Consider the following 22,454-nt stretch of genomic DNA (forward strand, 5'->3'; position numbering starts at 1 on the left):
GATGCATTTCCACTCTAGAAAACACTGCCCGTGTATAAAACCACATTTCAGAAATGTCCATTTTATAGCTAATATTCCCTCACTCCCACTATGGATGTGTCTTATGGAGTACTGTGGTTCTTGTATTATATTATTTGGACCACTGACAACTACATTTCTCCATCCAGCAGTCCCAAGAACTGATGCAATCCCATGGTGACCACCTCACAGTATCACCACCGTGATTCAAAAGCGTAAGCGAAGTCATCCAATTGCTTTGCTCCCTGAAGTAAATCTTGCCCTCGAGATAGCAAAAAAATCCTTCGCATGGGAGTTATCGGATCTTGCAGACCAAAGAAGATCAATGGGTTGATATAGGAAGTGGAGGGGTTTAATTTTTGTGAGATAGCGCTTTATAAACATATTTATCATAGCATACGTGACTGAAACAGGAAGATGTATCAGGGAGACACCAGAAAAATCCTTAAAATTGCAAATTTTGGCACCAAGTTTTCATAAACCCTTTCCCCATCCCCGGGAATTATATAACAGGCACTCGGGCAAGAGATTTATGGCTTCCTATTCAAGCCCCCCGGCCATCAATCTAAAGAATCAATTCCTGCTCCTTCCAAACAGGAACGCAACCAAAGACACACCAAATACACCTCTTTGCAAACACAATTGCAAAGTCAGAGCGCGCAGAAGTTACCCCCACCATTAACATAGTTATGAAATTGGGAAGCTGCATCAATCTTCAGCATTTCGCCTTCGCTGATGCTGTTCTGAAACAACACAAGGACTGCGAGATGATTTTCTTACTGAGTAGCACCATCCTTGGAGTAATACATTACTGGTGGGACTCCCCTGATGATGTATTACACTAATGCATCATTAGGATGATGTTTCACACTGATGATATATTGCAGTGCAACATAATGAGAGCAATAGCTCACTGGGTGCATAATCCTGCCAGGAGCTGTGCGCCTGCAGCTCTCTGACTTCATTTGCAGTTCAGGGTGTCCAAGGCTTAGATGGATTAGATCCTCAGATAGGCACAGCTTAAAGGATGGCGGAGTCAGGGAAATGCCAGCATACAGGTGGGTGCAGTTAATTACGGGACACACCGTACAGTATGCTAATATCAAGGCACACTTTGGCATCGCGTTTTTACACCTGTGAACATCTTCAAACTGAGGAGTTGCTGTAGGGCAGGGCTGCCGAAGACACTCATTCTCATGCTTGCCTGTGGCAGCCATCGTAGCAGACTCCGGTTGCTTATAGCACTGATAAAAATACTTGGCTTGTATTTTCCATGCCAGATGTCTGTTTGAAGGAAGGGGGAAGGTCTGGGGAAGGGGGTGGCTGATTGTTTTTAATCAATAACTTCAGTGAAATCAGTTCTGTTCCGCTGTTTCTATGACCCAGACCAAGAAAAAAATAGGTAGTTTTGCCAACAATGAAAGATTCTGGTGACCTTTTTTCTGACCTTTTTTTAACAAACAGAGCTATTTGATCTGTATGAAATTTTAAAAAGACCTTTGCACTATGATCAGTGTCACTGACAAGAAGGCAACATTTTAAGATTTGTGAACTCTTCACCGTGAAACCATATACAATGTTCAAAGGGAGGGCAAACTGATATATAAACAAGGAAGGAACAAGCCAGTTTGAATAATAAAAGAACTTCTCCTCCAGTCTCTCACAAAAACATTAACATTTACAATTGAACCACAGCTTCATTACTTATTTAGTTTTCGCTTCAATACCTTTGGGGTTCTTGACTAAATCTAAATGTGCACACACACACAAAAATATAACAAGGATCCTGCATGCAATTTCCAACTTTGTGGATTTATTCAGTTCTGAAAAACATAACAGTATTTTAGACAACTACCTAACGTGCTCTGCATGTTCAGTTTCCAGGTTCTCCTAAATAACAGTCGTCCGCGGCGGACAGACCAGACTCCTCTCCAGGGAACATCAGCTTCTCTGGTCACACATTCATAAAAACCTGGCTTTCATACCTTTCTCCTGACAACTGTAATTGAGAAACCACAGGGTATCTAACGAATCAGAAAAGGGTATATCCACCTCAAATAGCTAAATAATGACTTAATACCTATTTTTTTTTCCTTCACGTGTAACCTTCCAGACTGCCTGAGCGACAGGGCTCTGCCTTGTAGATGCTGTCTCCAGCCAGTATAGCAAGGAGGTTGGGAATACAGAAGAAAGAGCTGATCTTTCTAATTCTAGCCTTTTAGCCAGTTTGAAGGTGCCTCTGCACCACAAAAGAAAAAAAAGAAGAAAAAAAAAGATGCAGTTTTAGGACACCACTTCTGATCAGCCCTCTTCTGATGAAGATTACACCAGTTGAGCATCATGCTGTCCTAGAGAGCATAGTCTGAATCCACCCACTGGGGCAGCACGTGTTTTCCAAGCAGAGCTGTTCCCTCCCCATTGCCCAGGGAGAGAACAAGGAGCATGGCAGAGAGAAGAAGGGGCCAGCACAAACCCCACCTCACAGCTTGCAGCAGTGAAAACTCACCCCTTAAACAGGCTGCAAGAGGAGAGAAAAAAAAAAAAAAAAAAAAAAAAACAGAGAGAAAAGAAAAAGACCAGAATGGCTTCATGCATTTCCTCCACCAGGCGCCCAAGAAAGGGCCAACCACGTCCTGGCCATAAATTCTCTGGCACGGGAGCATTATACCAAGGGAAAGGAATGCCTTTCCATCTGTGTATTTCCCCTCAGGCACTCACTTGATAATGAAACCAGTTAAGGTCTTTGGGTTCACAATGTTATTATAGTCAGATAATATTTTGTTTGCAGCCAAGCCTGAAGAACTCCAAAGTAGCACATTACAGGCACCATACACCTGTTAAGTCATGGCGTTTCTTCTCTAAGTGGACAAATCTGTTTTAGCCATCTCCAGAGATTTTCCGCTCACAGTTAATTATGAAGCGCTGACTGTACTCATTTCCTGATCTTAGAGGGAATCTATAACAAATGTATGCCACAGGTGAAGCCCGTTCCCTCCATCTCTCAGAAATACCAGCAATCCTTCTAGGAGCCTCGGCTCTTCTCCTTCAGCCCTTTCCCCCAGCCATCCCAGACCTTCTGCTCCAATACAAACACTGCACAGAAAATAATAACCTCTTTTTAGGAAAGAAACTGCATGGGCTGAGTCAAACATTTTAGAAAATAATTTATCACAAATGTACCTCTTGAACATCAGAACATCGACATAGGCGGCCAGTCCAAGGTCATTCTGCAGAGCCCTACAGTGAACATGCAGACGGACAGACCCAATTCTGGCTGTTCTGCAGTCAGTGAAGCCCATGTAGAGAGCCACCCAGTAGGGCAGCAGGATTTTATTCACTCCCTGCACAGGCACAAATGGCTACAGAGACGATCACGTATTTCCCAATGATTCGGGGAACAATTTTGTTTAAAGTGATTGACGGGCTCACAAAGAAACATGCCCCTTGTTGGATGTGAAACTCACCGGAGCCACTTGTGCTCTATGGTATGCATCCCAGAGCACAGTTTAGTTCCAAAGTATCGTTGTGCCTTGTACAGTACAAGATGATCTGAAATCAGGTCAGGCAAGATAAGCATTCTGGGGAAAAAGATAAGGGAAAAGTAGTCCATCCTACGAAAAAGTGATACTTCATTTTGACAGTAACCTTTCTTCATGCTCCTCCTAGCAAGCTGATGTCTGATCCTGGGCGCAAATCCTTTGACCTTAGAGACATATGTTAGGTCAATGGTTCCCAACTTTCCGGACCAATAGACAATTGACAACGATCAACATTTTTTCTCAAATCGTCACACATGCTTACCATCAACCTTGTGATTGGAAACTCGATAAAGGTGATGTGACTCAGCAGCGTGGCTCTAATGCCTTCTCCACCACTCTTGCAGGATGACCAGTGCTCAATGGACACAGGCAAAGACCCCCCCTTGGCTGGTGCCATCTCTGAGAAATTTAGAAATTGAATTTGTTCACTGGCTCCCACGTTTTTACAAGTTGTTTTACACCAAATCCCAGGAGTCAGCTGCCTCCTGTGTCATCATCCAGGCATGAGCCCCCTCCTAGACTGTGCTGTCCCCCTTTCTTGGCTGCCAAGAACCCACCTCACCTTCCTAAAAAACACTCCTGCACCCCTCTCACCCAGAAGACAACATCTCACTGAAGATGGCACCCTTCCACTTTGAGGATAAATACAAAGCAACTTGTCCAGTAAGGAAAGGGGGAGCAGAAACATTTTCTGTAATTATATGTATGGGATAAAAGCACAGAAGCACACAAACACCACAGAAATCAATTAAATAAAACCAGACACAAGCAGACAACTTGCAGGGACAAGGAAGCAAAGAAAAAGATTAAAGGGAGAGCTTCTGGGTGATGGGCAGGTGGAGTCAAGCAGGCAGACTGTGATTCGAAGCTACAGGTAAGGAAAGGGACTTTGGGTGCTTGACTCCATTTGTACATTACCAAATAGCTATTTGACAGCCTCAAACAACAGACCTGACCCCAAAACTACATTTTTCCTCCAAAGAGAAGAAACTTGCTAGACCACAAAAAGTGCTCAGCACATCTGATGAGAAAGGAAAAGCATCAGTTCCAAAGAGAACTTGCAGCAGTAGGACCTCGGGAGTGCAGTTTAAACAACTTTGTTCAGCTGACCTTATGAAACCCTTTTTTTTCCCCCCATAAAAAGACAAAGTTTACCAAACAGGGGCACACATTTCTTATCACTTCATTGCTTTCTTACTGGGACTATAACTGCAGAGTCTTCTGCGCAGCCAAAGAAGTTTCGTGGCCCCAGAACTGACTAAAAAAATGGATCACCAAGCAATATTTAGGGAGAAAAAAATGCACATATCTCACTCTGGGTTTTAGTGCTAATGCTCTTCCTATGTACATTTCACTACATTTTCAAATTTCGGGTTGTCCAGTGTATAATTTCCTCAGCACTGTTAGAAAGCCACCAGCAAACAATGCAGAGCGCTTCACAATAGTGACAAAGTTTGGGCAAAGCCCCTGTTTAAATTGCCCACATGAGTGACTTTCCATCTATTTGCAGCAGTGCTGGACTGCCTCCGTTAGGCTTTACACTGGTTGTGGAACGCTCCAGCTTCGTTGTGAACGACAAGCGTAAAAACTCTTTGGTAATTGAAAAAAATGAAATGGGGAGTATTTCCAATATAATACTTTAGTACTTGTTGAGTTGAATAAAACTGAGCACTTTTTGTGACTTGTGCTCTATGTTTTAATTCACCTTCCCAAATAATTTACAGCAATGATTCACATTTTTACTGCAAGTAAATACAATTACCTATTCTTAAAAAATCAAAGATATTGCAATATGTTTTCAACGAGTTTGTGCGAGTAACTACATATTAAAATGGCAAACATCCCTTCCAATAACATCCTGGCAGAGTTTGCTTCTTCTGCAAGTAATAAAAGCGGAGGAGAGCAAACCGTGCTCCAAGAGGTTTGGCCACAGCACCACGAGACAGCTGATGTGTTCCAAATGTCTGTCAGGTCACTTTGCAAAACCAACCGCCACTAATCAATAGTGAAATCTTTCTCTCTCTGGCTTAACTGTGTTTCTCTTTTTGTTAACCAGAAGAAAATTGCCAATTAGTTGGACTCTGCCAGGCTACGCAGCTACGGGAAACATACTGTCAACCTGACTGGCTCAGTTAAGACGACACAGTTCAATTACTATACTTAATTGATCACCAGCTGCATGTCTTACTGTTGGTCTTCCCAAAAAGCAGGTGAGCCTCCCCGGGCTGTCTTGTTTCTAAGCACCCAGCTGTTTTTTAGAAGCCCCAAACCTGGCTTTGCATTTCTAGGATGCAAGCCTTTCTTTGCCTCCCTTGCTCAGCCCAGAAGTCACATCCTTCTTACTCTCCATACATCTTCCTTTTCTTGATTCTGAGCTACTTGGAACAGAGATCGTATCTCCTCCTTTGTTTGGAAACTATAGCAGTTTGTGTGTTGCAGTAGTATAATAAATAAAAAGTAATAAAAATGTTAGTGAAGTCCTCAGAAAAGTCTGTGTTATTTTTACAATTACTCATGCTGTCGCTATTGCCAGGAAGATCTAGGACTTGTAGGGGACTTATAACAATTTTTGTAAGAATACGCCATTGAAATGATGATGTTACCGACAGCAAAGTGTTTTGCAAGGTGTACGGCTTCTCCTGCTGCTTTTTCGAGTGCTTCTAACAGATGTTCAATTTCAAGTGGTCTGCAGATACCAATAGGCTGATGGTTCTGCAGGAATCGGAGCAGCAGATGTGCCCCGCATTCTGTTTTGCTATTCCCTTTATGAATTGATATGTCACCCCGTGGGTTTATAGCTAGTTAATTTTGTAATGACATCACTATTTCTATACTTTTAATGATTCTCGCAGGATTTAATTTCTCAAATAACAGAACTCTTGATCCTGGAATTGCTATGCGAAAGCAATATATAATAAACAGATTTGTTTACATGATACAGTTCTATTTCCCACCAAATGTCTTTGCAGAGAGCTTTCAGGTAACACTGGTGTGCAGGTGAATTCTTCCAAAGACTGCAGATTTATAACATCACCTCATTTCAGGGCTCCAGGCTTAACGTCTGCGCATCCCCCTACAGGATCGTTACCCTCAGACAAGTATCGCTCGGTGGCTGGAAGGAGTGAGGATAAGAAGGGAATAAGGAGAGAAATAATGGGGATTTCCATGGGCTCTGCTGCAGACCCGAGGTACTGCCCCCATCAGATGCTGAGCTCCACAGCGGTGCGACGTTACTACCTGCACGGTACCCAAATACAATCACAACACACAGGAGACTGCACTGCATTTTCCACTGACAGTGACCTGACTGCCACAGGGCAGCACTCTGGCTTCTGGATTTCCATCTTAAAAGGGACTGGAATTTTTTTCTCCATCAAATGCAGTCGCAGAGGTGGTCAGTGCCCAGAGGTTTTGCAAGTATCTGCGGAAAACCTCTGATAACGACTGCAGGATGGGCAGCAGGACACCACTGTTCTGCCCTGGAGTGGTCAGTACTGTTAAAGAACATCTTTTTATTTATATATCAAAGAGGTGGGGTGGGGGAACCTGATGCTATTACAGCTATATATAAAGCATTTTTGATTTTTCCTTTGTAAAAAACTAATTTTCAGGTACTTAAAAACTGACTGGAAAAAAGCATTATGGGTTGTAAAAAGTGATTGTGAGGTATTTTATGTTATGAAGCCTTCAAACATACCTGAAAACTTGTAACTTTCAGGAGTGAGAAGTGAAAACTGCATAAGCATACATTTTTCCTCCCAAGATATCTCAGAAATTATATTCCCACATTACAGCAAATATCAAAATATATCTTTAGCTCTTAAAAAGTGTCTAAGTTTTAAATTTACAAAAAGAACGCTATCCACTCCAATAGGCCTTTACTGATCTAGCTGAAATACCAAAGCTTTAATTTCTAAGAAGCAACTAGGTAATTTTTGCAGACATAAAGAAGAGGCCTCCAGTTGTGACTGCAAGCAGAGTTCCACAACCCTCATGGGAGTTGTGTGCCTGTGCTGGGGTCTGAATCCACCCCTAGGAAGGTAAAAGGATAAGAAAAGTATTTTTGTGAGTTTTCCACCACAATTTTTCTTCTTAAATGTTCCATCTTTATTTCTCGCAGTTCAGATTTCTTTAAAAAAGTGAGTATGAGCCTTAATGCAAGTCTTGGATTTAAACACAACGAAACTCGGGAAAACTAATGCTGAGGTTAAATCAAATTTGACTGACATTTAGCAGTGAAAAACAGCAAAGACCAGGCTCCACCTGGAGGTCCGCACCTATTGCTTGCATACTTCAGCTGACTTCCATCTAAATTTAAGCTATAAGAAAGGATGCTGTGTGACAGCAGGCAGCACACCAAGCCCTTTAAACATCTCTGACTACTCCAAATGCAGAAGCACATTCCCCAGAGACACGGCACACCACAAGCCTTCCAGACCCACCACTCATGCTCTGCTCTGGGCTGTCAAGAAATGCTGAACCAAGCTCTCCCATCATCTGAACTCAGCATTTGTCCCCCTAAAGTTCCCAGGCAGGACTTTCAGCCTCTTTCCAAACACCTTGAACTATGGGAAGAAAATCACACTCAAAATCTTTGCTCCTCCGGTGTAACTAAACCACTTATACTGGTGAAGCTCATTTGTGCAGGCAGCTGGACTTCCATGGAGGCTTTTCTGAGAAACAAGGAACATCATTAACCTGCAGATCTAAGCCAAGGGTGCATCTTCTTGGTCCAGCCTTCTCCAACATGGAGCTATACAGAGATTTCCAATGCATCTCCAGTGCTTCCCATCCTTCAAAACCTGAAGTCCTGGCCAAAACACGCACCCTGCTGCCCATACATTTCCTGCTACAGAGACTAGGAAGGAATGAACTCACACACGTGGCAGATGTTGGACATGTCACTCAGTGCACAACGTCAGGGTGCTCAGATACATCCATCAGGAGATCAGCAGCCTAACCCCCATGAGATCCACTATATTTAGGGTATGACTGCTTTCTAAAAATGCATTATCTAGACAAAACAGTTGAGTATCTCAGGGATGCACGTTCTGGTTTTCCGAATATTTCTGATATTTATGCTGACGTTTCCTCTGAGCGCGTGTGGTGTTTTGAAAGGAAAGGAGTTTTCTGTTGCTTAAGGCCAGTTCTTCCTGTTTGCTAGTTTATCCCAAACCTAAGTTTGCATGAGAATAAAACTGTTGCTTTAAGTCTGATTTCAAACATGTGGTAAAGGAGAATCTAACAATTTTATGAGATATAGTTACTTTTGTAGAGGGTGAGTTTGCCCTGGGGAATTTTCTCTGACTAGATTTATCACAAGTTTTTTGAACCAGATAATTTTGTTTGATAGCACATCTGGCAGCATCATAAAATCTTGACGTCCCAAGCTATTACACAGGAATTACTTTTGTAAATCATTTATGAATATTACTGATGTAGGCCTGTTCTGGGCAGTAAGAGAGGAAACGGAGCGCTGAAGGACAAAGGAAGGGAAAAAGGATTCCCTGCCCTTTCGGGGCTCATCAGATAGGGTGGGTATTTATCATTTTAAATGGGAAACATGCTGTCATTGATACAGCTGAAAAGTTCACGTAACACAACTTGTTCCCCATATTCCCTAAATAGGCAAAAGGGGAGAAAATTCTAGCTGAGAAGAACCATAAATTGATCTCTCCTGATAAAATTTGTCCTATCTGTATCTTAAATAAGGCTTCTCAATTAAAAGCTGTGTATTTAGTAAATACAAGCTAACAACCCAAGATAAATAAAGGAGGAAAGTCTTACCAAGGCCAGCATGGAGGCAGAAAGAAAATAAAGCACATTTTAGCTCAAAAAAAAAAAAAAAAAGCTATTTACAAAAACCCCATGGTGACATGACTAAATGGAAACTCTCTACGTAATTAAAATAACATGATTAGGTTTTCTTAAAACCGTAGCTGCTAAACATATGCCTTCAGACGGAAACCTGGCAAAATGAAAGCTTATGTTCACTTTTAATGCCATGAACTATCACAGGATTAACAATTTCAAGAAGATTGAACCTATTGATTTGGACTGGAAACACATCAGACACACATTGAGAAAACTTTGGGTACCCAGCCAAGCCCAAAGCCCAGCATTATGTTCCTTTTGAAAGACATACTCTGTGTTTCATTTGCAATGGATGAACTGACACCAAACACACCATCACTGGGCAGAGAGGGGCAATGGAAGGGACACCCAGTAGGTCCCAGCAGCAGGGGACTGGAACCAGCCCTTTGCTCTTCATTCCTGATGTCCCCAACGCTGGGAGCTACTGGGTGTTATTTCTCTTGGGCCAGAGCAAAGCAAAAGGTGACTAACAATACTCTGCAGAAATATATATCCAGCCTTAGGTATGAAGGCATTTTGTTGGGGAATTTCCTTGCTTCAGAGCCCAGAAGAAGGCAAGGAGCAGTTCTCTGACAGCTCCCATCAGACTTCCAAACGCCAGGGTCCTTCAGACCACAGCAGGTCTATGAGGGATGGGCAGAGCCGCTATGGAGCACGTGCCGGAATTACGCCACACACTCCCCCTGCCAGAGCAGACAGTTTCTAAATTAGGATTCCTCCCAGGAAGCAAATTCCTGTCTATACACACCCAGAACTGATTTCTTGCAGATGAGCATGCTGCCTGCTAAGATGTGGCTACAGCAAGAGCCACCAGCTGCACGGAGTCCAGAGGCACTTCTGCTTCTTTAGAAAGTGGCAGTACTGAAAGGAGAAGCTCTAACACACCCGAAAAGGCAGGTTTAAATTTTTGGTAGTTTCACATTAACTAGAATCAGAAAATGACAACATAACATAGTCTTATAAACCAAAGCATGGATGCTTTCAAGATGCATAAAGAGCCCCACCAAGAAAACAAACCCACAACATAAACAAAAGGAAGAAGTGAAAAGAAATGGTGATTTTCAAGGCCATGAAAGATACCTGCAGGGTATCATCTGGACGTTGCTCCTCAGAACTTGCCAGTGTGAGGCAACACTGGTTGTAGCTCAGAAATCTGATATTCATATTCTGTTTATCCCCCTCTTTTTGAATGCAAACACATGTTCTGTCTTTTCAACAAAGACATGCAACACATGCACCAAGTAGGTACAGAAGTCTTAAGAGTCATCTGTTAATTGCAGATATGTGTAAATGACTACACAGGAAGCCTTCCTAGGGAGACAGTACTGGAAAAAAGGGGAGACAGACATGCCAAAATTAGGAGGCTTGAAAAAGCTCAACAACATAATCAAGCAAGTTTGATTCATATATTTTTTTCCTAATTCAGTACAACTATTATAATATTATTTCAGACAATTCCAGAGTGCCAAAGAGTGCTGAGGAATATTATTTTTTTTTTACTCCATTACAGACAGCACTTGCCTCAGTAACTACACTGAGGGAAGAAAATCCATCATGTATTAACCATTCTCCAACCTCCAACAGAAATATTCCCCATTTTGTGAAGTAAAGTGAGATGTGGGAGTCCTTGACCTTCTAAGTAATTAAGGGAAACAGAGACATTCTTGTTTTTATTAGAGAGACACTAAAGTATTTGAAAATAATTTGAATAGCTGGAGAATTAGTGTATTTGCCTGTTCATGAGTAGTGCAGATAGTTTAGAGTTCTCTTGGGGGCAACACATCGTAATGAATATCTGCTATTCATATTTAATGCAATCTGCCAAAGAGTGCTTTTGGGAGGACTTTCTGTGTCAATATAATGATTAACAACAGAACTGGAAAAGTAAATGAATTCCTGCAACGGGTGGGGCTGGCAAAAATATCTTGCAGTACTACACCAGTAACACTGGATTTAACTGTACTCTTTTAATGATATCAGTGGAAAATCCATTTCCCAGGGAAGAAAAAAAAAAAGAAAAAAAGAAAAAGCAAGCAATCTTAAAGTTGGAGTTAAAGTAGTAAATAACCAGCAGTAATGGAAGGAAAAACAATTCCAGCAGAAAACAACGCTTAAAACAACAATCTGCCTGGCCTGAATATGTTTGAAAAGCCTGAGATGCAATACTGACTACTAAATACAATTAGTATTTACACAGCACTACCCAAAAGTAAAGATTTAGTTAGTTCCTTGCCTACATCTTCCAGTTCCTCAGATGATCTTACTTTCCAAGCATTTTCTCATACCTAAAAGATTTACATAAAACAGAATATAAAGTCCTTTATTCTTTACAAAGCACTTTTAAAACACCCCAGATAGAAAAGTATGGAAAAGCTTGGCTAAAATACAATGAATGACCTTAGAACAGATTTTTCTCCTTGACATCCCAACAACCTTCTACATAACACATTCAGATTATTTTTTTTTTTAAACTATCGGGATGAAGCAATCTCACTAAGTTTATATAAATTCCAGGACATGTTTGTATCAGGCTCACTGCTCTCCCTGCCCTCTTACCAAGCTACTCCTACTCCTTCACCCTTGCAACAAATGAAGGCAGATTATTGAGGATCCAAAGGATCACTTCAGCAACCTAAGGACCAAAATGGGGAGGGTGGGGCTAGAGGTAGAATACAGGGTTGCTCCCATGGAATGCCATGGGCTACAGGCATCAACCCATTAAAGCAGGATGCCTGAAGCAGGACGCTCAACCCAAGCAGAAAGGGAACAATTGCCAACCAAAGTGCTTTATTATTTAGTGGCTCCCACAGTGGCTACTGTCCAGACTCTACTTTAATTTGATCTAGGATACACTTGGGGATTACGTTCATCATAGCATTAGATCAGACTAAGGTTTTTCCTCCCCATGCCATGGTCTGCAGCTCACACCAACTGGCTTTGTTATGTGGTGGTCTTCACCCATGTTAAACTAATAAAATGTGACTATTCTGGTGAAGTAACATTACAGAAACCAGTCTTAGAAAGATGCTCTACCAATGAGGAGCACGGCTTCATCTTCCCTGTGCTGAGATTTGCTTCGGAAACAGCAACACCCCGGTGTGCCTTGCAGTCCAATAAGCCATAACATAAAGACAGTATTTTCCTCATCAGTTTTCCACTCAGTAGATATACTGCGATGATCCCCATGGCTTTTACATACTTTCCTTCTCAAGTTTCAGGTGGTGCTTTACTTGGTTAGGGTTTTTTGGAAGTTTTGTGGAGGTTTTTTTTTAAGACTAATTTTTACAATTAGTCTTTTTCTAGAAATTAAAAGTTGCAGTTACATCCACAACAGATGCTTTATAAAGAAGGTAAACTCTTCTTAAGCTGGTATTCTCACATTGTGACAGTTGCCTTACTTGCCCCTGGCAACAGCATTAGCAGTGTTAAGTCTCATGATAGCAAGATGGGCTCCTTCTTCCAGGACTAACGAAGAGCAACGCCACCCAGATACCAGAATTGCCTGTGTGTGCCTGCACGACCACCGCCCACCTCAACCTGAGATGCTTTTACTGTAATAAGAGGTCACATAACAAACTTTGCCTATATTTAATTATGCCTTCCCCAGATTTTTCACTAATGTTTTAGGATTTTCCTATTGCAGACACGTCAAGCTCTGCAGGGCTTTTGTTTAGTGTCCATTCCCACAGCTGCTCCCAGTCCCACAGAGAGCCAAACCCTGTTGGTCTGGGACAGGCTGGCGCACGACCAAACCAGCACAGGAATGCCTCCAGTTTGGCCTTCCCTTACCATTTCTAAATGAGTTAAGCAGCAATCTCCTGAAAAAATCTTTGCTTTTTTTTTTTTTTTTTTTTTTTTTTATTTTAAAAAAATTCCTCCATATTTTATTCAAATACAAGCCACCCATTGTTGTTATTAATAGCTTGCCGATAAGTGACTTTCACCCTGGAAGATCAGAAAGCACTTTACAGACAATGTGCTGTGATGACTTCGTTTGAAATAGGTTAAGCAAGAAACCTCTAAAAAAAATTTTTTTTTTTTTTTTTTTTTTTTTTTTTTTTTTAATGTAGAAGCAATTCCTCACTATTAATGACACCAGGCAAGCCTGCGTGCCATCTGATCTCAGGAGTAAGATGTCTGCTCTGTGCTGTGTGGGGTAATGCAGAGGTAGGTAAATCAATCCGACTTATAAAAGTAACGATCTTCTTGACCACGGTCTCGTTCAGTGTTAATGCATAGTTCATGTATGTGTAAAAGTGGTATTTTTTCATCTTCTGACCTCTTTAGCACCATGACCTCTAATTATTAAGTATTTTGCACTATGTATCTCAGTATAAAAACAGAAGCCAAAGCCACAGGTCATGGAGGCAACACCAGTATTAACATCAATGAAACTAAATCACTCCATCCTGAACGCTTATTGCAAGCCCCTTCTACTCACAAAATTAATGTGTCTAAAATACTGATGTCTGTTTAATGGGGCTGGAGATACCTACCCCAACTGTAAATTAAGATAACTTAATGCAACTTGATATAAGGTTATCTGCCATCATGGGAAGTCTAAAACCAAGACAGAACAAAATAAAATAGGACAATAGTATGAAGGCTTAAATTACTGTAACTGAACAAAAGCTGTTGAGCTGCGTTGTTTTAAAAAGATTAGAGAGATCTGTATAGCATTCCTGTTATGTAAAATCATTTCTATTGGATTTTGCCTGCATGGAAAGAATCTGGAAGACAAATAGTACAATAGCTTTAAGCATATAGAGAAGAATGGTTTGGCCAAACTTTGATTTCTTCAGGTCTTTCCAAGAGAGATTTCTATTCTTCTGCCACTCAGTATAAGTTCTAATTTTAACAGAGGCCATCAATCATACTGACCTTGGTCCATGGGTGGCTTCACTGTAAACAAGCAAACAAACCAAAAAAAGCAAAATGAAACACCTAATTACAAAAAAAATTCACCATGAAAAACCAAACCCTGAAACATAACTCAAAACTCAACCTGCTGGCTTCCAAGAACTTGTCTCCGTAACTCTAGCAATATTAATATCAAGCTCCAGAATACAAAGTCCATGGGTTTCAAAAGAAGACAGACTGTCACCACCAAAGGAAAGAAAACAGAGTAATACAAGCCAGAAGAGTCATCCTTCAGGGGACTGTGTCTGAAATGAAATTCTCATTCAAGTCACCCTCCTCCCTGTCTTGCCAATTTTAGCTGATATTTTCAAACAGTGTTGCCTTGAGCTATGCACAACAGCTGCCAGGCTTTCATGCTCAGTCAACGTGAGCCAGTGCTGCAAAGCACCTCAACAGAAATAATGCCCTGAAAATGGTGGGACCGAGGCATAAAAGGTGCAAACCCAAAGATTCAGTTGCTGCTTCTTATTTGCATATCCTCAGAAATTCATACATAGCCCTAACCTTTTTCAAAGGCTGAATGCTGACTGGTTTGTTAGTTATTAGCAATGCATCTACAACACAGTCTTAATTCCACAGGAACAACTCATGGAAAAGAAGAACTCTGCATATCTGATCATATAGTTTTGGTATTTATCAATGTATGTCTCAGAAAAAGTTCCTGTTAACTAATAACACTATATCTTCAACAGGTGAACATTCTTGCAATATTGGGGGATAAATTCAGTACAGTATTCTGATAATTAACCAGGATAATTTCTGACAGGATACAAACAGTTACGTGCAGACCTTCCAGCTGAAAGAATTCTGGTTTTCACCTCCAATAAAGATAAACACCCTGAAATAAAACAGGGCAAATAAAAGCCTGACCCCATTATACCTCTTCCCACGTGTGACTGGATGAAAACTTTCCATGTAACTGGGAATAAAATAATTGCTTTACTTCAAGACGCTCCCGTCTTCAAATATGCATATGTGGAACACGAAGCCAGAATTAATATTACGCAGCACAGACCCCACAGCTTCACTCTTCAGAAGCCTTGTTTTCACTGTGGTTTCCCATTCACGTTTGGAGCTCTAACTTCGTCTGCTTTCTGTTGAAAGAAGTATTGGGGCACTGCTATAACCAGCCTCCTTTTCCTTCAGTAGAAAGTGTAGTACTTCTGCAAATGTGCTGTTCAGTCAAGACCTTTTCATATCAAACAGTCACAGTAACGTATGTAGACAAGCACCTTCACAACAAACTGACCTGAAAGCTGTATACATACTGTTGTTCCTCACACGGGCACTAAATACATCAGTCACTCACTGCAAAGACCTCCAGAGATGTATCTTGCCTGTGTGATGCTGCTTAAAGAGTTTTTACCTGGGAGAGCTTTGTTTGGAACTACTTAAACATAGATAAAACTAAGACCAAGCAGAAAACACACGTTCGTCATAAAGTGATAAAACTAAACTGGCCCAGCTAATACCCTCAGAAGAGCTGAAAATGTGAGAGTGCTGCAGGTGGAACCCAACCATAGACTCAAGGGCTCATTCTGCAGCCACTGGCAGCTTATAGCTACTACCTGTCCACTGGACTGCTCTTCACAAGCACGGAAGAAAACAAAAGCGCAACTTAAGAGAATTCTGTACCAAGGAATCATCGCTGCTCATGAAAACACATCGCCCAATTTTTCTTTGAACTCAACACCAGATTCTGCAGCTAACACGACAATGCAGGATATGCCTAAATCCACAGCAGGTTTTATCAGCCCTGGTTTCCACAGCTTTGGTATGTCATACAGTTGCAGGTTTATGCAAGATTAAAGGAAATTGGTATTTCAAAACAAACGCGTGCTCTTCACCCAAGTAAAGTACATCACAGATGAGCAACTGCAATTGCTCTTAAAATAATTTTAGAATGAACACAATCAGTCTTTGTTAGAGGAAAACCGGTCAATGAAAGCTATCAATACTAAGCACTTACTTGCAGGTGATGGGGTGCTGCATCCGCTAGTTGGTGGGTGGCTCTGGAGTCCATGGAGGGAAGGCAGGGACAGTCCACCGATGACTGGAGGAAAAAGCAACGGATATGGGGCTGCTGGATAGTGAGTCATATGTCCATTCACCGCTGGTACGGGACATGTGCGGCTGCTGGTTGTCATGTTAACACCTCACAGTGTATAAATATTATGTTGCATCACTCCAGGCCAGCAAATAGATGCCTCAACTTGTGAATGATGAGGGCTGTCAAGCCTGCAGGTACGGCTTGAGCTGGATTGCGCGATGATGAAAAGGTAATTCACTAGATCAGGTCCATCCTATATTTCATCGCTGCTTCCTACTGTTCCATTTTCCAGGACATTCTTGCTCTGCAGGCCGTGGACAGAAAGCCTTCTTACTCTGGGTATCAGAGTACAGCTCAGTGGCTTACGCAAGTCTTTTTCTGGGAGGAGAGCTGCTCTCTACAGATGCGAGCCAATACAGTCTGTGGGAAGAAAACAATATCTTGATTATAGTATACATGTTTTTAATATATACACGTAGAAAATTCTTTTATCCTTTTGCTACTTTTGTTAAGTGATTACTTATTTATCAGTGTCCTTCAAGATCAACTTGATAGTTACCTGGGGGTAAAATTCTCACTCTCCTGAAGCTAACAGCAGAACACCCAGTAACTTGATTTCCCTGGCTGGTGTGTTACACCCAAAGCAATTTCTAGTCAGACATAACCTTGTTTTAGAAACTGCCAGTTTTAAAACTGATGCATCAATAATTACCTGAAATATTGATACTGAGGGAGGAAAAAAAACCAACCCACCAACTTCTGAAAAATTTCCATGTACATGAAAGCTTTCAGTTTCCCTACAGAAGTTTTAGAAGGAATGACACTGAAGAGGTTTCTCTGCTCGTGTCAATGCCATGGCTCAGGAAGAGCACTATGGACCCGTGTCTGAGGGTGATTTTGTATTGGGCTGTTACAACACTAATTATTACCAATGACTGTTCTCAGAAAAGACAGTTATCGTATTATCACTTAAGAGATACCTCACTGATTCTTCTCTCATTTTTTAATTTTTCTTATTTTTTGGGGGGTAGGGGGATCTTCCCCTACCATCAAATAAACAAGCACTTGTTATTTCATACACTGGGCAAGCGAGTGACAGGATGGTGATACACTGCTCCTGTGGTCTTCTCAGAAGCAGCCTGCTTGTGCAACACCAGTAAGTGCTCCTGTTGGCATGAGACTACTGGGAAGGCTGCAATCACCCCATATTGTGAACAGTCCTCCTGCAAGTATTTCTGCAATGTTCTAGGCAAAAGCTGATGAGCATCGCAGCCAGGTCCTGACCATCACCCCGCACAAGAGCTGGCATATCTCCTCCAACACACGCTGTTGGAGGAAGACAGTAGGAGCCACCGAGCAAACTAACACCCAAAACCAAGGCAGTCCAAGGCTGCCTAAAGGCTTTGTTTCCTGAGATAATGTGCTATGCCCTTGCATCTCCTACAGTCAGCGATTGGTAGCAACATCCACCACCTATATAGTCTTTTTATTTGTAATTCTTTAGACTTATAGCCTGAAACCAAAGGCGAGAAGATTTTTGGGTGGGAAGATAAAGGCAGCGGTGAAATGGCTTGTCAAGGTCACAAAGCAAAATCGATGCCAGAGGAGGAAAACTGCGACAACGCAATGTTGACTATCACTACCACTACTCGGTCTACTAGTCGTTGGTAAGAATTCAAATGAGCAAGGGGAGAAAAAAAAAAAAAGTAAAAAACTGAAGCCTGAATACATATGCTTGCCTGTCAGAGAGCAACGGAGTGTTTCTGCTCTGTGTGGAATACCAGCAAAGGTTACCAGCTGTGCATGTTTTCAGACAGCAATTTCTGCTGAGTGCAGCCTGCTTGGGGATAACAGAAATGTAGCTTGTAAGTATTTGATAACTGTGTAAATTATGCACAAAATACCTTTAATGCTAATGGAGACAGACTTACGCAGAGATGAGCCTGTAACAGGGGGTATAGTGAGCTAATGCACAGCTGTTGGCCACACTAAGCCCGAGGACCACGTGCCTGGAGACCGGTGAAACCAAGCAGATCTTTTGAGGAAGCCTCAACAGCCAAAATATATTGACTCATTAACAACACAAAACGAGATGAACCACCACAGGTGACTGTTTTACATAGCTAAAGCTTTATGAAGTTTAAGAGACAGGAAAAGCCAACTATCAAAAGAATACACAAAGAACTAATGTTTTCTAAAGCAATTCCACAAGAGCCAGCAAAAACACCACACTTCAAAATGTTACAAAGAAACAAAGAAGGGAGAGATGTTGCTGAAAACCAACCCCCAAAAATCTATGTCTTGAACTAATCACAGAACAAGAACGCATATTTTTAAATGATTTAGGGCTTTGGAAATAAAATTAATCTTGTAGAACTATACAATACCTTCAATTATATTTCTATTAGCCACAAAAATGCATAGCTCAGCATAAATTATAAAAATTCCCAGAACCACAACATCAGATATTTTTGTATATTTAAGTGACAAGTATTCAGAAAAGAAGCAACTTCTTCAGGATGGAGGAGAAAAAAAGGCACTCAGGAAACTCTTTGGTCACTTCCTCACCACTGGAGGAACACGTTGTGTGATGGACCTGGCGATGAAAAAATGCAGCAATATGGTATAGTTCCTTAGTACGCAACTCCATATGAAGTACCTCACGGTACCGAAACGATTATAATCCTGTAGTTCTGCATGCTTATAATTTGATGTGAGGTGTAACTATATACTGAAATTACTGCCAGAGAGCAAGTTGCTCTCGCCTTACTCAAAAATCACCCTCCTTTTACCCTTCATGGCAGGAAACATCCCGCAGATCCATGTGCCAGACATAAGACTTCAGAATTTGTTCCTCTGCTTCTCCTTCCAACTAGAGGCGGAAAGGAAAGATAGCATAGAAGATATGACACTCTAAACAGGGTATCATTCAACCCTAAATAGTGTTCCTCAGGAGCAGCCTGATGTTATAAATGTCCATGTGGCTGAACATCTACATGGTGGTCAAGGAGAAAATAATAGGCAGACATCATCATTCCAGCAACTCCGTCCAGGTAAAGAAGCAAATGCCACCCATGCTCTGTGCTTACTGAGGAACTTCAAGTCACCAGCCCTGCTAACAGAGGTTACAGACCCATCACCTCCATCACTGCACAGCAGAGGTCACCACAAAGTAGAAACTGCTGCAGCGTAGCAAACCCAAAAATCAGTTGACCCCATTCACACCAGTCCCATGAAGACAACCCCTAAGCCAAGACTTCACTCATGTGTCACCAGACTGACACATTCACACCCCTCAACTTACTGATGAAGATCCCAGCACTGCACATCAGCTGCAGACATCTAGGCTGCAGATGGTTTCAAGGTGAAAACATCTCTTTTCCTTGGCTAAACCTGCACCACCATGAGAAACACTGTAAGACAATGCACACGTGCCAGCTTTGAGAAGGAGACTTTCCTCTGCTGTCACTTGCTATGGTAAATGCCTCACAGCTGAAGGAGAATGCCCCCTCTGGACTACAACACTTGCCCAGAAGCAGGCCCCATCCTTTTCATGCCGCTGTGTACCTTGAATGTGCTCTCCTCTGGCCCACACCTGGATTCCCTTGAGGAGGGAACTAATGAGCTTACCCTAAACCAGATGGGAAGAGCCAGTTATCACAGCTGAGGAGCAACCCGAGAAGAAGCAAGCCAAACTGACCTCAGAGTCACTTTGGCAGTGGTTGAACACCCATTCATGTAAAGCGGCAGCATGGACTTCTGTCCTGTATGTACAAATTTTCAGAAAATGGCTGTAATCAAGGCACTTCAGAGGATCTACCCAGTATATGATGAAAATCCTCTTCCACTAGACTTGTCCTTACGGACTGCTCATAAGTACAAGGCCCTTAGTGTGAGCAGTATGGAAAAGGATCATACATAAAAGTTTCTTTGAAGGCTTACCAAGAGATGATCGCATTGTGCACTACATCACATTGAACAGCGGCCAATGACTCTTCTTTGACAGAACATATGCCTCCTTTTTGGTTTTTACAGGCCTTTTATTGACTTGACTTCAGTGATAAAGCAGATGGCCACAGGGGAAGGAGGCTACAGTAGCTCCAGCGCAGAGCAGACAGCATATTTATCAGCTGCAGTTATTGCAGCAGGTGTACCTGTCTCTTCTACATTTCTTCTTGGTATTTGTATTGCTGAGCAGAAGTTTAAAACCACAAATTTTCACACATAAGCTCCAAATTTTTCCAGATAAACAGTGACCCAACTTTTCTTACTGTCTCCTAATTTCCCCTGCATTTTGCACAGGCTTTACTAGAGAAAACACTTTTGCCTTTCACACATCTGTCAGCTCTTCTAGAATGTATTAAATTGATTGATTCTCATTCATTGTATTGCTGTTTAGCTTACATTTGGTAACAATATTTGGTATTATTGTAACATTATTCATCCTTCTGAATTTTGCACTTGCATAAGATTTTATTTTAATTCATAAAACCCTTTTGCTGTTACAGGTGACTTTGACGCACATCAACAGCTGGATAGGCAAGAAGCCAAGACACGAGGCTTGGCTGATAGTCATAGAATGGCTCGGTTTGGAAGGGACCTTTAAAGGTCCTCTAGTCCAACCCCCCTGCAACGAGCAGGGACTTCTTCAACTAGACCAGGTTGCTCAGAGCTCCGTCCAACCTGACCTTGAATGTTTCTAGGGATGGAGCATCTACCACCTCTCTGGGCAACTTGTTCCAGTGTTTCACCACCCTCATTATAAAAAATTTCTTCCTGCCAACACCACCCTAATTCCACATTGCTCTTCCCCCCTCCCTCACTGTCCATAGCGGGGGATTGAGTTGTCAGCATTGTAAATAAAGCACGACTTTTGCCTTTTTTTCTTCCCTCACATCTGAAAGGGTCAGTGGGGAGTCCTGCCCTACCTGCAGTGATGTCTGAAGTTTGGTAGTCTTTTTAAAATTTCCACAACTGTGGCATGGAGCAAACTTTTAAGCTAAAGCCACGGTCCCTGTAGCCTTCTACCACAGTGATCTGCTGCTGCTCTGCCCATACAACGGGGGGACAAAACCACGAAGGCAGGAGAGGCACGCCGACACGAGGACATGCTCTGCACGGAGCTGAGGAATTTGCTGCTCCAAGCCCAGCGGTCTGTAGCATAGCTGTCCTCAAAGTTTCCAGGGTCATGGAGGAAGTCTGTCCTAAGTTCATTTCCCATTTTCTTGCCAACGCCAAAAAATCCCCCCCTCTCTTAAATCTTAGGCTGACTCCTAAAACAGGAACCTCTGGACTGCGAGGGCAGCCTGGGCAGCAAGACAGCAGAGGCAAGTTGCTCCTCTCCCAGCAACAAAAACAATTCCAGCGAAATTTCACATGCAAAATCTTTCAACAATATAATACTCTTTTTTTCCCCCCCCCCAAGGGACAGAGTTGACAGAGTCTTTATTTATTAGGCAGCTTAGAGATATATTCTAATGCTGTTTTCAAAACAAGTCTAATAGTATCTGGAACCCTTACTGTATTTAATGCATAGTTTGTATTGAAATCCCTGATTATGCATATGCTTTCTATTATGCTAGCTGATGGTGTTGCATTGAGCAGTACTGAATAATTCAGCAGATTTAGCACTAGTCAAGTGTAAATCAATCAGATACAGTAACACAATAACCACGCCGCCTTTAAACTCTTAAAAATGCATGGAAACTTTATTTCAAAAAGGGGCGTACTCTGTTTTCCACCAGTCCTCCTTGACTGGGAGATGTTGCATTTTTGTTTTCTTGGCTATCCAACGAGATTTAATTAAACAATAAACTAGTTACCGCGGCAGAAGTAAAAAAAAAAAAAAAAAAAAAAAAAAAAAAAAAATTTTGGGGCACAATGTCCAGGAGATGAAACACACCGCGTGAATGGTGCTTTGAAGAGCTCAGGGCTCCAAGCAAAGCATATGGCTGTAAAACGGCCTGTTTGCCTTTTGCCAAGAGTGTGACATCTGGCAACAGGAAAGTCAATATTTAAATAAGGCTCCTTCCCCACCCCGTGCACTTGGCTGG

At 41.9% G+C, this 22,454-nt stretch overlaps 1 protein-coding gene across 2 annotated transcripts in view; it reads right to left on the reverse strand.

Annotated features, from left to right (window-relative positions):
* The window catches only part of RARB (retinoic acid receptor, beta), a 317,069-nt gene that overhangs the window by 174,310 nt on the left and 120,305 nt on the right, over positions 1 to 22,454 (reverse strand). For both annotated transcript variants that reach the window (XM_014937721.1, XM_014937722.1), the window contains exon 2: positions 16,321 to 16,821. In XM_014937721.1, coding sequence (XP_014793207.1) covers positions 16,321 to 16,498 — 178 coding nt within the window. In that variant the 5' untranslated portion in view covers positions 16,499 to 16,821. The remainder of the gene's footprint in view (positions 1 to 16,320; positions 16,822 to 22,454) is intronic.

The sequence above is a fragment of the Calidris pugnax genome, unplaced genomic scaffold (assembly GCF_001431845.1).
Source record: "Calidris pugnax isolate Ruff unplaced genomic scaffold, ASM143184v1 scaffold11, whole genome shotgun sequence".
NCBI classification, from domain to species: domain Eukaryota; kingdom Metazoa; phylum Chordata; class Aves; order Charadriiformes; family Scolopacidae; genus Calidris; species Calidris pugnax.